Source organism: Impatiens glandulifera, chromosome 6 (genome assembly GCF_907164915.1).
Source record: "Impatiens glandulifera chromosome 6, dImpGla2.1, whole genome shotgun sequence".
NCBI classification, from domain to species: Eukaryota; Viridiplantae; Streptophyta; class Magnoliopsida; order Ericales; family Balsaminaceae; genus Impatiens; species Impatiens glandulifera.
This window is the reverse complement of record NC_061867.1, coordinates 13,135,650-13,151,411: the sequence shown is the minus strand read 5'-3', so window position 1 is coordinate 13,151,411 and position 15,762 is coordinate 13,135,650. Positions and strand designations below refer to the sequence as shown.

General features: G+C 22.9%; 1 protein-coding gene and 1 pseudogene across 1 annotated transcript; both read left to right on the top strand.

Moving 5' to 3' along the window:
• Positions 1–1,910: 1,910 nt before the first annotated feature.
• On the top strand, positions 1,911–2,921 carry LOC124943196 (annotated as a pseudogene).
• Positions 2,922–10,545: 7,624 nt separating this feature from the next.
• On the top strand, positions 10,546–11,698 carry LOC124942435 (vacuolar protein sorting-associated protein 28 homolog 2-like). Its single transcript, XM_047482947.1, has 2 exons — positions 10,546–10,744; positions 10,850–11,698. The coding sequence occupies exon 2, from the start codon at positions 10,921–10,923 to the stop codon at positions 11,554–11,556; it is 636 nt and encodes a 211-aa protein (XP_047338903.1). The 5' UTR covers positions 10,546–10,744; positions 10,850–10,920; the 3' UTR covers positions 11,557–11,698.
• Positions 11,699–15,762: the final 4,064 nt, after the last annotated feature.

Here is a 15,762-nt window from a genome sequence, read left to right as displayed (position 1 = left end):
TATGAGTTTTATTTTAAGAATGCAATTAATTATTTTAAAATTTTGTTTGTTATTGAGGTGACAGCTATATTTTTTTAAAGAAAAATAATTACAAATATAAGGCATAGATTAAATTCACAACAATGTAATTTCTTTTATTATTTTATCTTATCCAAGACTAAATATTTTTCTAAACAATATTTTATGTAAGTAAAAATGATGATAAAACATATGAATTGTCATTAGAAAAAATAAATAACTAAACAAAAATGAAGCAAAACAAAATGTGATTAATGAAATGTAAGTATTGAAATTTGAATTATATAAATGTTTTTCATTATTATGAATAAAATAAATATGTAAAAATAAATTTAATTGATGACTAAAAATAATATGGAACTATTAGTTTTGTTCTACATTAAAAATAACTAGCAAATCTGTTAAATATTATAATGCTATATATATTTATACATGATTTATTTCTTATATTTTATATATGATTAATGGTTACAAATTTACAAACTTTGTCACTAAAGTCCAAGGTGATAAATTCATTTGAAATGACCTTAAAATGAAATATTCAAAAACTAACTCAGAGTTATAGTTTTGTATTTAAAAGTTTTATATATGATAGATATAACTCTGTATCTTTATTTTCACATACTAATCCTAAGCTTTGGAATTTAATTTGAAAATTTTATTGCCCAAAAATAAAATTAAAAAATATATGGAAAGCTTACCATAAATGTCAATAAAATTATAGTACATATCTTTGTATGGTACTACTGATATTTATGAGATATTTATAAGGATATACGTTACTTTTTGAAAGTTTAATAATAATAATTTTTTTTATTTTTTTTTAAGAATACTTAAATTTATGATATTGATTGGGGTCCTTTCTTAAATTTATCTATGACCTAAAAATCTGTTGTATTTATTCATGATCTTCTAATTATATTCATATATATCAAACCGACCAATAAAAGTGAATAGATGTTAGTTTTTTTGACTAAACACAAAAGCGGGTTCATATTAGGTTTAATAACACATATTTATCACTTGACTTATCAAATTAAATATATTAAAGACTTATTTAAAATAAGTATTAAATAATACATATTTATAATTATTTAAGTGAAAACACATTAAAAATAATAAACTCAAATATGAAGCTTATTACTAAAAAAAAATTATCAAAAGACCATTATATCCTTTTAAATTTAATAAAATTACTGTTATATATTATATGATAATTCATTTAATTATTTTTATAAAATAAAAATAAAAATATGATTATATCTAAACTAATTATTAAATAAAATAATATATATATAAATATATCTTATTTTTAATTCTATATATAAATTCATTTTTACTTTTTCATGCAGTAAGTACAACAAAAAAAAAATTCTTTATTATAATTCATATAATTATTTTTTACAAAATTATTTTCAAATATTATCAAATAAAAATAGAATTATATCTAAATTAATTATAAAATAAAAAATATATATATTATCTTTCATATTTGGTGATATATATAAATATATAGTCGTATTAATTTTCCAATTTTTTCTCATATAATAAACAAACTTTCTTCTTCTGTATATATATATATATTACTATTAATAAATTATAATTTAATATATTAGTTAACAAAATATAATATTTACTTTTATTTTATTTAATATATTAATTTATATACTTTAATATATTATATTAAGTTTATTAATCGAGTAATATATAAAGGTTTAATAGTCTAAATGTATTTATTAAATTTAAATGTCATATTTTTCTATTAATTAATTTAATTTTTTATCTCTTATTTAAATGATTAAATATTTAAAATTCATTATTAAATCTTAATTTTCAGTTTTATCAAACATAATACATCACTTATATTTTCTTGTAAGGTTCCATCTTTAACCACCAAGCTATCTGGCTATGAAGATGAATTTCACCTCCAGTGATTTAATCTCCTCTGATCTCCAAGATCTGGGACACGCCACTAAGAAGAAGCTCGCCAATCATGCCGTCCAGATCGCTCTAGGGTCTAGTCTCGGCACTGTCTTACTTCAATGGATTACTTCCTTCGCTGCCATGTACATCTTTCTCATTATCTACATCTCCAACCGAATATTCTTTTGGGTTTGAGTTTGAGTGTCTATTGGAGAAAAAATATGATTTGGGTTTGAGTTTGTGTATCGGTTGGAGATCATCTAATTAGCTTCAAATTTACATTATTGATTTATTTGTGCAGATATCTGTTGATATTGGATCGAACCAACTCGAAGACTAACATCCTGACATCACTTCTAATCCCTTATATTTTCTTCAGTTTTCCATCCCTAATCTTCAATTTTCTCCGGTAACTTACATTGTTAGTAAATCTTATCCCAGTTAGTTCGATGCTACCCATACACCATACAGACTAAGGCACTGTCACCTTTACAAAGAAAAAAAATCAAACAAATGAGAAAGGTGATCCTTCACTTTTGTGTATAAGTGTCATTTTATGAGTAGAATACAGACCATGCCCGTATAGGTAGCATCGAAATAACCTTATTTCCCAAGCTTAATGATGATGATGCTGCAGGGGAGACGTTGGAAAGTGGGTTGCTTTCATTGATGTGGTGTTGCGTCTTTTCTTTCCCCACCGTTTTCCAAGTTTGTATTTCTGCCATGAGTACTAACTAGAAAAAGATCCAATTCTCTCCTTTCTCTGATTGTGGTTTTGAATTGAATGTAGATTGGCTAGAATTACCCGGGGCTTTGATTCTTCTGATCGTGGTGGCTCCAAGCTTCTTTGCAGATTACGCTCGGGATAATTTAATTGGTGTGGGAGTTTGTCTAGTCATCGTTTGTTACCTTCTTCGGGAACACATTAAAGCATCTAGGGATTCCGAAATTCATTTACTCAGCTAATGGAATATATATAATGTTCTTAGATGATATTATAAACATTATTTTTAATACCTCTTTACCTCTTTACCTTGTTGATGGATCGAAAACCTCAACTGAAATTATTAGGGAACACCAATTTGTGTCCTTACACACAATTTTAATGACTATACAATATGAAATATGTTTTGTCATTGACAAATAGTAGTAAAATGTGAGTTTTGAATCAGCTGTTAAATGGGTCGTATCATTTATTATCGACTCTATAATTGGATGTCATTAGAGTGATAATCTTAAGTACTTGGGACACCGTCATCAATCTTTCAAATTTCAGTTCGTCTCGTACAATGTTAACGAGCTCGTAGATAGTAACACTATTATCGAAATTATTTATTTTCATTATCAATTTTTTTTTTACCAGCATCTTTTAAGTTGTAATTACGTTTTATTTTCGTAATAATATTTTGAAATACTTTTATTAAAAAAATAAATTAGTTACAAAATTATAAATTACAAAATATGGTTTTTACACCAATTTATTCATTAAACTATCTCTCCATTCCAAAATAAATTTTCTTACGAGATCATTTGTTTTTAATTTATAATTGACTTTTTTTTCTAATTATAATAAAAATATATATATATATATATATATATAATTTGTTTAATTTAATGTTAGTTTTCAATTTATTTCCTTAATTTTAATTTATAATTAATCTATCCAATTTATAAATTAAAAATAAAATTTTGTGCAAATTATGAATAATATATTTTAAATTATATAAAAATAATTTGCACACATTATGTATATATATATATATTATCATGTTGATTTATATGTATGTTTTAGTATAAATATTTAAAAACTATGAAATTACTTTTTAATTTAGTAATCAAAATATTTATAATTCAAGTATTTTTCTCATTTTTATTCAATTTTTTTTAACAATCACCTTATTTCTCCTTATACAAGTGTATGTCTTCACAAAAGTGTTTTTGTTGTGACTAATAAAGATGTGCTCGATTAAACAAAAACATAAAATTTGAAGTTTTGATCTGGAATCGTTATTTATAATTTTTTATGTCTCATGAATTTACATGTAAAATTTAGTTTTTCTAGAAATTTTGTTGAAATCATTCCTAATTGATATCTAAACCTAAGACTAGAGTTTAAATCTTTTATTGGGCTATTGGTTTTCGTTGAATCTCAAATGGGCCTAAACATTAAAAGCATAGCTATGCATTCAAGGTATTTACCATTCAGGCATGATTTTTATTTTATTTCTTAATTTATAAATTTTAGAATCATGAATTGGAAAATAAAAATCAGCATTAATTTGTTTGATTTGCTTTCCAATTAAATACAATCAAGATATTTATTTAATTTATTGAAAAAAATAGTAATTTAACTAAATAGTTTATATACTAAAATCTTAGTTTCAATTTCACTAAGGATCCTTAAATTAAATTGGTCGTAATTGTGGGGTCATCGTAGCCATCTCGAACAGTTACAAAGATGAACTACTCTAGCTCTGAATTTTTAATCGATCAAAATCCACAACAACAATTTCAAAAAAAACCATCTTATTGTTAAGTAGTCGATTCATTCTTCTTTTGTTAAAATTTTTTACGAGTCACTTTAATTGCACCTTAACACAATAATATCTTATCGTTGTAATTAGGTACTAAGTCAAGCTCATGAAATAGAGATTATAATTTATAATGTTACACTAAGAAGAGACCGGCATCTACGAAAATGTAATGAATTTGTTTGGAAAAAAAATGTGTTAACTAAATGGTTTAAAACAATCGTAATTGTATTTTATTCTCACCTTTATAACATCGTATTTTATATAATTAAGTTTTCTCTAATTTTAAAAAAAAAAATTCTAATATTAAGTTTGTTAAGAATATACATGATGACACAATGAATAAAAAAGAACTTTTTATGTATAAACTACTCAAATAAATGTCATAGAGATTTGAAATGAAAATATATATAAATTTCTTCATGCAAAATGTAAGTTTAATTAAACATATTTTTGTTGTAAGAAATTAATGAGGGAATGATAACTCAGCATAAATTAAGTTATAAAAATATGGCTCCCCAGTGTTCTGATCTCTTTAAAAATCAATTTTATTGGTCAACTTTATTTTTTTTGTGGGGTTAATATTATTGAAACTTGTGAGAACTTTATATTAAAAAAATTATTGGCTTTTATTATTTTTATATTAACTTTTATACAAGAAAAGAATTAGTTAACTATGTAATCCTTATCTTTAGAATATATAAAAAATTGTCTAAAAAAAAGCCAAAAAAAATCAGGTAGTTCTCTCGTTTTCCTAGAGACTTTCAATAGGAAGACAATACTTGTTGAGACAATCTTAAGCGACTTTATAAAAAATGTATTTTAGCGTTAAAAAATAATAAATAATTAATATAGTATAATTAATGAATTGATTTATCGTATAATTTTAAACTCTAGGTCAAATCGATAAATATTTATATTTTAAAAGAATTTTTTTATAAAAACAAATCTGGAAGGGGTTTAATTGACCCGAGATGGTTGCCTCATCTTAGGGTCGGGTAGAATTATATACATAATCATTATTAGTCCGAATACTATGGTGTTTTCACACGACTTATAATTAAGATAGAAATCTAAATACTATACTTATTACTATTTTGTATAAGATTTGTCTACAACTTCCCTATATTCATGAAAAACAAAATTATTTATTTGTTTGGGTCTTGATAATATATAGACACATCAATTTAGTTTTGGGAAATTGTTTAGCATATGAAACTACTTATTCTTTTTATGAATTATTTGTATACGTTGTAGTCTAGAAGTTACAACATTAATCATTCATAAATATCATTTTAAATTGTTGTATAATTAGCTAGCTTCTTAAATTAAAAAATAAAATAAAATTATTTAAGATATCTAAATGATTAATTAATTTATAAGTCATATAATTAAGATGGTGAAATTTCACACTAATGAAAGTAGTACAATGCAAAACAACCTTCTCCTTATGAGGCTAAATATTTAAAGTGATTGCTATGGTTAAAGCATAGTTAATCATTAATTTAGAACAAAGATGGACGCTTTCATTGAAGTATTAATTACTTGATGGCTACACTTTGTTACAAGCAATTCTAAATAAATATTGAATAATGAATATTCAGAATTATGGTGTTCAAATCGGGGTCGGTAACCGGTTAAATCTGATTTTACCTCTTATTTTACACATCGGGTAATCGATCGGTATTGACATCGATTTTACTGATTCTTATTCTACTAGTTTCAGTTAACCGAAACCGATAATTTAATAATTTAATAAGTATTAAATTTATTAAATAATTTTTATTTTAAAATTCGTGTTTGTAACGTCCTGTTATATATGTTATTATTGGATTTTTTTTCTATGTTATAAATATATTATATTATTATTATAATATAATATATTTCATAAATAAATATGTTATAATATATTATATTATTGTATCAATATACTAGAGTATAAGTTTAGAATTCGGATCTGTTGTCCCAAATATAATGTCCCACCTCTTGTCTCATAGGAGAGAAGAGAGTGGAGAGAGAAAAGAGAAAATTGAATATTAAAATAAAATGTCATATATATAATTTTTAGGATTTAGGGTTTATAATTTAGGTTTTAGGGTTTATTTCATATATATATATATATATATATATATATATATATATATATATATATATATATATATATATATATATATATATATATATATATATATATATATATATATATATATATATATATAATTTTTTATTTGTCTAATTTATCAAAATTAAGTCGTTTTAATAAATGAGATTTTTTATTTGTCTAATTTATCAAAATTAAGTCGTTTTGATAAATGAGACAGCAAGGGACAACTTCACTTGGGATAGCAGATCCTCTCTTGTAAGTTTACATTATAAAACTAATAGTTAAATAAATTTGAATTTTTTATAAAAATAATTTTAAACAAATTATATTTAAAAATAACTAATATATATAAATTATTAAATATTATTTATAATATATCTAATATTTTAAAAAACAACTAATATAAATTATAAATATATAATTAAATTATTAGAAAATATTTTAATCGAAAACCAAACTGTTAACCGGTAAAAAAAATTGCTAAATCAGAATTGTTAGAACCGATTAACTTTAATTATCGATTTTCCAGTTTTTGTTGGATAGCCCTACTCATCATTAATATTTTTTTGAGTATTTGTTATTAATATTTATATGTTTCATATTTAAAAAAAATCTCAGCTTGTTTTGAAATCCAAACATACTATTTTTATTTAATTTTAACCAGGCAAGAATATGTTGTTCCTTCTATATCAAAGTTTATTTTTTACAATAAGGAACATGAATATGAGGTCGTGCTAATATTTTTTTTAGAGATATGGTTTCATAACTTTTGATGCAGTTTTTTATTTAAACTAGTTGCTACTTTTAGCTAAGTTGGTGTATCTTATTAAAATGGTCTTAATTAGTTCATTGTCTACAGTTATTTCTATACTTGAGCAATCAATCAAATATATTAGGTGTACAAAGCTAGTTCAACTAATTAACATGAAATTTAATTTTTATTCTTACAATAAAATTAATTTCAGGTTTCTAACATTATCACGTCACATTTTATTTTAATTAAATTATTTTTACAATGAAATGAAAGAATGAATTAAAATTCACATCACCCTCTTTTTCACATACAATATACATGCCAGTAGAGAAAATATATTATTACGTAATGATCGTACCTTCTTGCTATAGACATCTTTTTTATAAGTACTAACAAGAGTAACATGTACTCAAACGAAGATAAAGAAACCTAACCCCTTATTTCTTCTAGATAATTTCTTAATTGTTTCGGAACAATTAGAAAGAAATTTTTAACCTAGAAAGAATTCGGTTCAAATATAGGATACCTATCCAGAAGTTTTCGCAACTCAATCATAGATGATGAAATCATAAAATATTTGACATTTTTGAACTCTATCTATAACTCATTCAAGGCCCGAAAAATAAAGAGAAGATGTGTACGAACGAAATATTCGAAGAAAGAAATTATAAACTAGGATATGATCAAATCTTGTATGGTTGTATTATATTTAGTGTCAAAACTGGGGTAGGTATTCGGATCAAGTTACTATTATTTCTTTTTCCGTTTCTATGTTAAACTTATCTATTTTTTTAATAAATTGAAGAAATTTTTGGTTCAAAATGTATGACTATTAACATTTAAGTTGTAATTGAGTTTTTACTCTGAACTCGTATATTTTTTAAATAATTTAATTCATCAATTTAAATATTTTATTTTATTTTTGTAAAATTTAAATTTGAAATATAAAAGAAATAAAATATTAATTTAACTAATTAAAACATAAATAATTTATATTTTCAAATATAAAAAAATTAAAACAATTCCCATATAACCAAATATCAAACAAATGTAGAGAATTTAACGTAATTTTTGGGTAATTTTTTTAATGAGATGTTATAGAAGCAATTTCAATATTTAAATAATTTAAAATAATTAAATATTATTTTATTTCTCAAATTAATTAAACATCCTTTTACACTCTATCTCCCTAAAATATTCACTATTTTAACTAAAATCTAAAATATTCACTATTTTAATTATTATTTTTTATAAAAAAAAATGTTCACCTCTTTAAAACTATTATTATTTATTACCATTTTCTATCCCCATGTTTTATAAAAAAAATCCCAGGGCTTAATTTTATTTTTTAATTATTCATTCCTTTAATTTATTAATTCAAATATTAAAATAATTTTATTTTACCTTTATTAAATTTTAAATAACTATTTTTATTTAAAATTATCTATTTATATTAAAAAAATATTTAAGTACAAAAGAATTATCACATGAGAAATTAAAAAATATATAAATAAAAAAAGTCACCAAACATACAAATAAGAAAAAAATTAAAAATATATTCTCTAATAAGTCGAAAACGATTCTCACTTTTTAGAACAAATAAAAAAAATGTTATAATAATAAGATTATAAATAATATGTATCTATAATATCTTTGAAAGTTCTACAATAATTTTAAATAATTAATTAAAACCCAAACAAACTACCATTCAATCCAATAAGATATTTTTTCAAAAAAAATCCAAAATAGTCCAAAAAAATAACTCTATATAAAATTAATTGACTATTTTTAAAACCGTTTCATATAAGAAAGCTGTTTTGGAAGAATATGAAGGTTATTTTCGTCATATTACATAAACTCTAAACAATGTCCAAATATAAATATATAAAATGAATTGATTATTTTTAAAACCGGTTTCATATAATACCTGTTTCGGAAGAATATGAATTTATTTTCTCCATATAACAAAAATCTAAACAAGTTCCAAATATAACCTTAAATATATAAAATTAATTGACTATATTTAAATCCGGTTCAGACTATATTTAAATCCGGTTCATATAAGCTGTTTTGGAAGGATATGAAGGTTATTTTCGTCATATAACATAAACTCTAAACAAAGTCCAAATATAACCTTATAAAATGAATTGACAATTTTTACAAACCAGTTCATATAGAAAGCTGTTTTAGAGAAACGGATCTATGTTAATGGTTTTTTTTAAGGTAGAAATGTTTTATAAACCACTATTTCTTAATTTATTCAATTTAATTCATAGTTTTTTAATTCATAAAATAAATAAAGCAAAATTAACGTTTATCTACTTGTATTATTCATAATTTCCATATTAATTTGGATGTCCATCTCAAATTTTGTTTAAATCTATCAAACTCGAATTCGAATTACTGGATCATCCTTGTCCTTGACAATGTCCCAATATAAATATATCAAATGAATTGACTATTTTTAAAACCGGGTTCAAGCTGGTTTGAAAGAGTAGAAGGTTATTTTTGTCATATAACATAAACTACTACATACAAATTACAAATATAACCCTACATATAAAATGAATTAACTATTTCTAAAACCGGGTTCAAGCTGGTTTGGAAGAGTAGAAGGTTATTTTCGTCATATAACATAAACTACTCCATACAAATTACAAATATAACCCTAATATAAAATGAATTGACTATTTTAAAAACCGGGTTCAAGCTGTTTTGGAAGAGTAGAAGGTTATTTTCGTCATATAACATAAACTACTACATACAAATTACAAATATAACCCTATATATAAAATGAATTGACTATTTTCAAAAACCGGTTCATATAAGCTGTTTTGGTAGAATAGAAGGTTATTTTCGTCGTATAACATAAACTACTACACACAAATTACAAATATAACCCTACATATAAAATGAATTGACTGTTTTAAAAACCGGGTTCAAGCTGTTTTGGAAGAGCAGAAGGTTATCTTCGTCATATAACATAAACTACTACATACAAATTACAAATATAACCCTATATATAAAATGAATTGACTATTTTAAAAACCGGTTCATATAAGCTGTTTTGGTACAACAGAAGGTTATTTTCGTAAACTAACATAAACCGTAGACGCGGTCGTACACTCGTAAAAGCAATGCGGACAAAACCCACACGGTATCCTCTGTTCTCACTTCTTTCTCTCTCACACACTAACAAACACACACACTTCTTTCTCTCTCACACACAAACACACGCATTTCTTCTGTGTAATTGCTATACATACGTAATCGTTTATTCATTTTTATATTATTTCCCGTACTCTCTCTATCTCTGTCATATATATAATATATATAAATATATATACACATTTGACAAAGATCATAGAAAGAAATTTCAAAGGATTCTCGATCAAAAGTCACCGCTCTCTTGAGGTACAATTATGATTCTTCGATCTGTTCATTTCAAGCTTGATTTTGATTACCCATTGTTGTATTTCATGTTAATATTGATTCTTGATTATTGATTCTTGATTACAGTTTTGCGCGTGTCCCATTCTCTTCTCCATTATGAAACCCTAAACTGTTACATAAGAAAAAACATATCTTTAATGGAAGATGTTAAGCTATGGAACGACAAACGTGAAAGAGATATGTATGAAAACTTCGCTGATTTATTCTCAATAATGAAAGCTACGGAGAAACTTGAAAAAGCCTACGTTCGTGATGTAATCTCTTCATCAGAGTATGAAATTGAATGTCAAAAACTAATTGCACAATTCAAAACCCTAGGTTCAACATTGAAGAACATTATACCTAGTATTGAAAGGTTTCATGATACTTATAAGATGGATTGTCCTGCTGCTTTAAACCGGTTATTGATTTCTGGTATACCGGCTACTGTTGAACATAGGGTTGTTGTTGCTGCTATGTCTGGATTAACTTCTGCATCTGTTGTGGCTGAATGTGTTCAGAATTTTATTACTGCTATGGATTCATTGAAATTGAATATGATTGCTGTTGATCAAGTTCATCCTTTGTTGATTGATCTTTTGGGTTCACTTAATAAACTTAACATTTTGGGTTCTGATTTTGAGGGGAAAGTGAAGATGATTGAATGGATTGGGAGACTTTCGAAGATGGGTGCTTCTGATGAACTTACAGAGCAACAAGCTAGACAGCTTCATTTTGATCTTGAATCTTCATATAACTCTTTCATGGCTGCATTACCTTCTGATGGAACTTAAATTACCACACAATTATTGGGTATATATATATATGTATGTTTGCTTGATTATTATATTAGTTCATATGTTTGAATTCTGATTTTCAAAAAAACCCTGTTGTTTGGTTGGTATTATTATATGATCAATGATTTTAAGTTATAGTTGTGTTGTTGTTGGTGGTGGTGGTGGGCTAGTTTCATTCATGGTTAGATCTCAAAAATTAATTGAAAATTTTGATAAAATGAAAATTATGATAAAACCTTAGGGTATTGTATTATGTGTAATCAATAATTTCTTATCATTCAAATTATTATTATTTTCTTGACAAAAATATTTTTTATTATGTATTTTTTTTTTAATTATAACTTTAAATAACTTACATGAATAATAATGCTTTGGGTTGGTATTATTCCAAATTTGAAGATATTGATGTTACATTTCTATTATTGTGGAGCTTTGTTATTGAGATTTTTATTCAATACTCAACCTTTTTTTCCCTTTTGAATTTATATATTTCATCATTTTTTATACATCAAAATATTATTTATTTAATTATATATCTCTTATTTTATTTAGAAGGTAGAATTTATTATACCTTACAAATTAGATTAAAAAACAAAAGAAAAATAATCAAAACCCAATTAAATATCATTTCTCTCATATTCAATAAATCACTCGTTTATTAAATAAAATATTATATATATATATTTTATTTTATAATTATATATTAATGTATTTTAAGTTTTGAAAAAAAATATATCTACTTATTAATCCTTAAATTTTAATAATTCAATTTATTTTAAAAAAATTCAAATCCCTACAGATCCATGCTTATTTGGTTTAATTGAATATATTTTTAAGAGTAAATATATCTTTATCTTAATAACCATGTTTGTTGAAATTAAAAAAAAAATACACCTTTTAATTTTTATTATCTCATATACCCCTATATATATTATTTGTAATTTTAAATGAAATAATTAAATTTATATTACAATAAATTTTAAAATATAATAAAATAAATATTAAAAAACTATACCTAGATTAATATTAAATTTTATTAATATAGAAATGAATACTAATTTAAATGAGATATGTTTATAAATTAATTATTATTATTTATTAAATATATTTAACTTTATTTTCTAATATTTATTTATTTATTTGAATTATTTAAAATTTAAATGTTATATTATATAATATGGTAGGTTATAATTATATTTATATTGTGTTTTAATTTGGTTGAATATATTAAATATAATTTTTTAAAATGAAATAATTTTATAATTTAATTTATATTAAAATAATTTTTTTAATGTAATAAAACAAATATTATAAATATTTATATATATATATATATTAATATTAAATTTTATTAATATAAAATAAAATATTTAAGTATACATTAATTTTGATATTTAAATTAATAAAATAATTAATTAGATAAAAATTATTATAGTTAAGTTTTGGAATAAAAATCTGGTTTTATTCAAACAAGACCTAAGGGAGTAATTGTATAATATTTAATCTATGGCTAGTTTGATTCAGGAAGTAATGTAGATGTAATAAAGGGAATGATGAAGCTAAGTTATGAATAATTTTATGAGACATGAATCTAAAAGTTAACTGAAAAGGGAAAGATGGGTTGCTGTCTTGAATTGCTTAAAATATTAATTCTCAGGATTAGGTCAACAACCTTGACCTTGTCCCATGATTTTTATTTATTTTTTATTTATTTTTATTTCAAGGAGCTCCTATGAGAGTTTGTTCTCATTTAGGTTTTTCAAATCACCTAACAAAATCAATTATCACGTCACTTTTCCTTTTATCCATCAAATCAATTAATTCATTAACCAAAATACTAAAATACCCTCTATTTTAAATTATTATTATTTATTTTATTTATATATATGAATACCTTTTAGGTCTTTTTACCAAAAAAACATCATCATTTTTTTAAAATCATTACTCATAATCATTATTTTCTCACTCTAAGTTATTTAAATAATTTGAAACGAACGAACACGACCTAAGTATATGCTATGGACTTTATTATTATTACAAAAGGACATAAAAAAGAATAATAATAAAACATTAAACTAGAATTTCAATTTCTTTCAATTATTTATGTTATTTTACTATCAAACACAAATTTCAAAATTAAATTTGATCAATATTATGTTACTATTATAATTTTGAAAGAAAAAAAATACAAGAGGTTAATTCTCATTCATTAAAATAAAATTAATTTATAAATAATAATAAATAATATTTAAAAATCAAAACAGTTAAATTGAAATTTAAATGTTAAATATTATGATAATTTTTAAAAAAGTAAAATTTTAATGAAAAACATGATATTAAAATTTTATAATATTTCTTTTTTATGAATTAAAATAACAATGAAAAAAATTATATTGGTAATAAAGTAAACTCCCTATAAAATAAAATAATAATGTTGGGCCAACTAAAAAATATTATATTATGGAAATATTATTTAATTGATAAAATAATAAATTTATTATTTTACCTATATAATAATAAAATATAATTTTATTGAATTTTAAAATTTAAATTCTATATAATGGAGTTCATTTATTGTATAAATTGTTAAAATATAATCAATTGTAAAACATTTTTTATTCTGAAAGTCATTTAATATGTACCGTAAATTATATAATATTAAGATTATTTTCATCTCAAAATATTCATTTTTGAGTACATACATACAGTACACAATCTTATAATAATACTCTTCTATCTTCTTTCTTTTTTTCTTCTCTAATCAATCTTATACTACTATTTTCTTTATTGTTGTATTAATCGCTAATGGCTTCCCATCTCAAAGGGGTGAAGCATACAACCATGACATGTGAAATGCGTAAAGCAATGTGCGAGTATAAAAGTGAGAATCCAACTTTGTCTCAAAAAGAGCTACAAAAATGAGATTTTGAAAATTTTAACATCAAAATTAGTCAAGCAACAATATCGAATACAATTAAGCGGACATTGGAATATCTATCAGCTGATTTAACAAAACCTGATGCCAAAAATTTAGTCATGTGATGCAGGAATTATAAGAGTATTTATGATGCATTATCATCGCAAATTTTGTCGTTCTATTTTAGAGGGTTTTGAGGATGATAGTCGTGTTTTGAATCCTGTTTCTCGCAAAGAAACAATTAGAGCAACAATGAAACTTAGTGATTTTCTCTTACAAATTGATAGAAATACTTCACAACTTCATAAAACTTTGCAAAAAGTGAGGATGAGATTCAAATGAATATAAATTTTCATACAAAACAGACAACAATGAACTTATATTTCACTAAAGCATTCTGAATTATTAAAAAAAATAGTATATTATTACTTTATATATCGGTTGGGACTTATATGCGTTAAAAAATGTATTACATAATAAATTTATCGAAATTATTAATTTAGTTATTCGGCTCGAGTCAGGACGGTAAGAATTTATTACTTTATCGATGTTATAATTTTATCGAATATTATTTTACCGAAAATCTATTATAAATAATTATTTACCTATTATATAATAAAAAATAGTGACCCAAAAAAATAATAATGACAATATTGGTAAGAAAAAAAAGAAAGAGTCCAATCTATTTAAATTTATTAAACAAATAAAAAACAATTTTAGTCCATCATTTTCATCTATTTAATTTATAAGAGAGGGAGGACAAATATGATCATTAAAAATTCGGATGGTATAATCAGTACACAAATTTTAAAAATCTTCAACGAATCCATCTAGTTAAATGAGAAATGAGATGAAGTTGTCGATGTAGTTCTTATCAGAAAATCTTAGAAAATAAGATGAAGTTGATAAATTTAGAACTATTTCTCTTTTGTTCAATAAAATGTTATTAAAACAAAAATTTTATTTGAAGACTTTTTACATGTATATTCCCTTAATTTATATGAATGTTTCATTATTTTGATGGGTGAGTTAATACTTAACAAAACATTTTTTTAGGGTTGACTTACGATAATAATAAATTTTATTGTCACTCATAATATTTAAGAGATTGTCGTAACACTATATGATTGGTTTATTCAGTTTGCTCTATTTCTTTAGTCATTATTAAGAACCTAAAACAAGTTCGTATTTAGATTCTCCAATAATTTTTTTTTTAAAATTTATCATTTAATTGTTTTAATCTATTATATATTATTTATAAATTAATATTTCATATGTAACTCTTT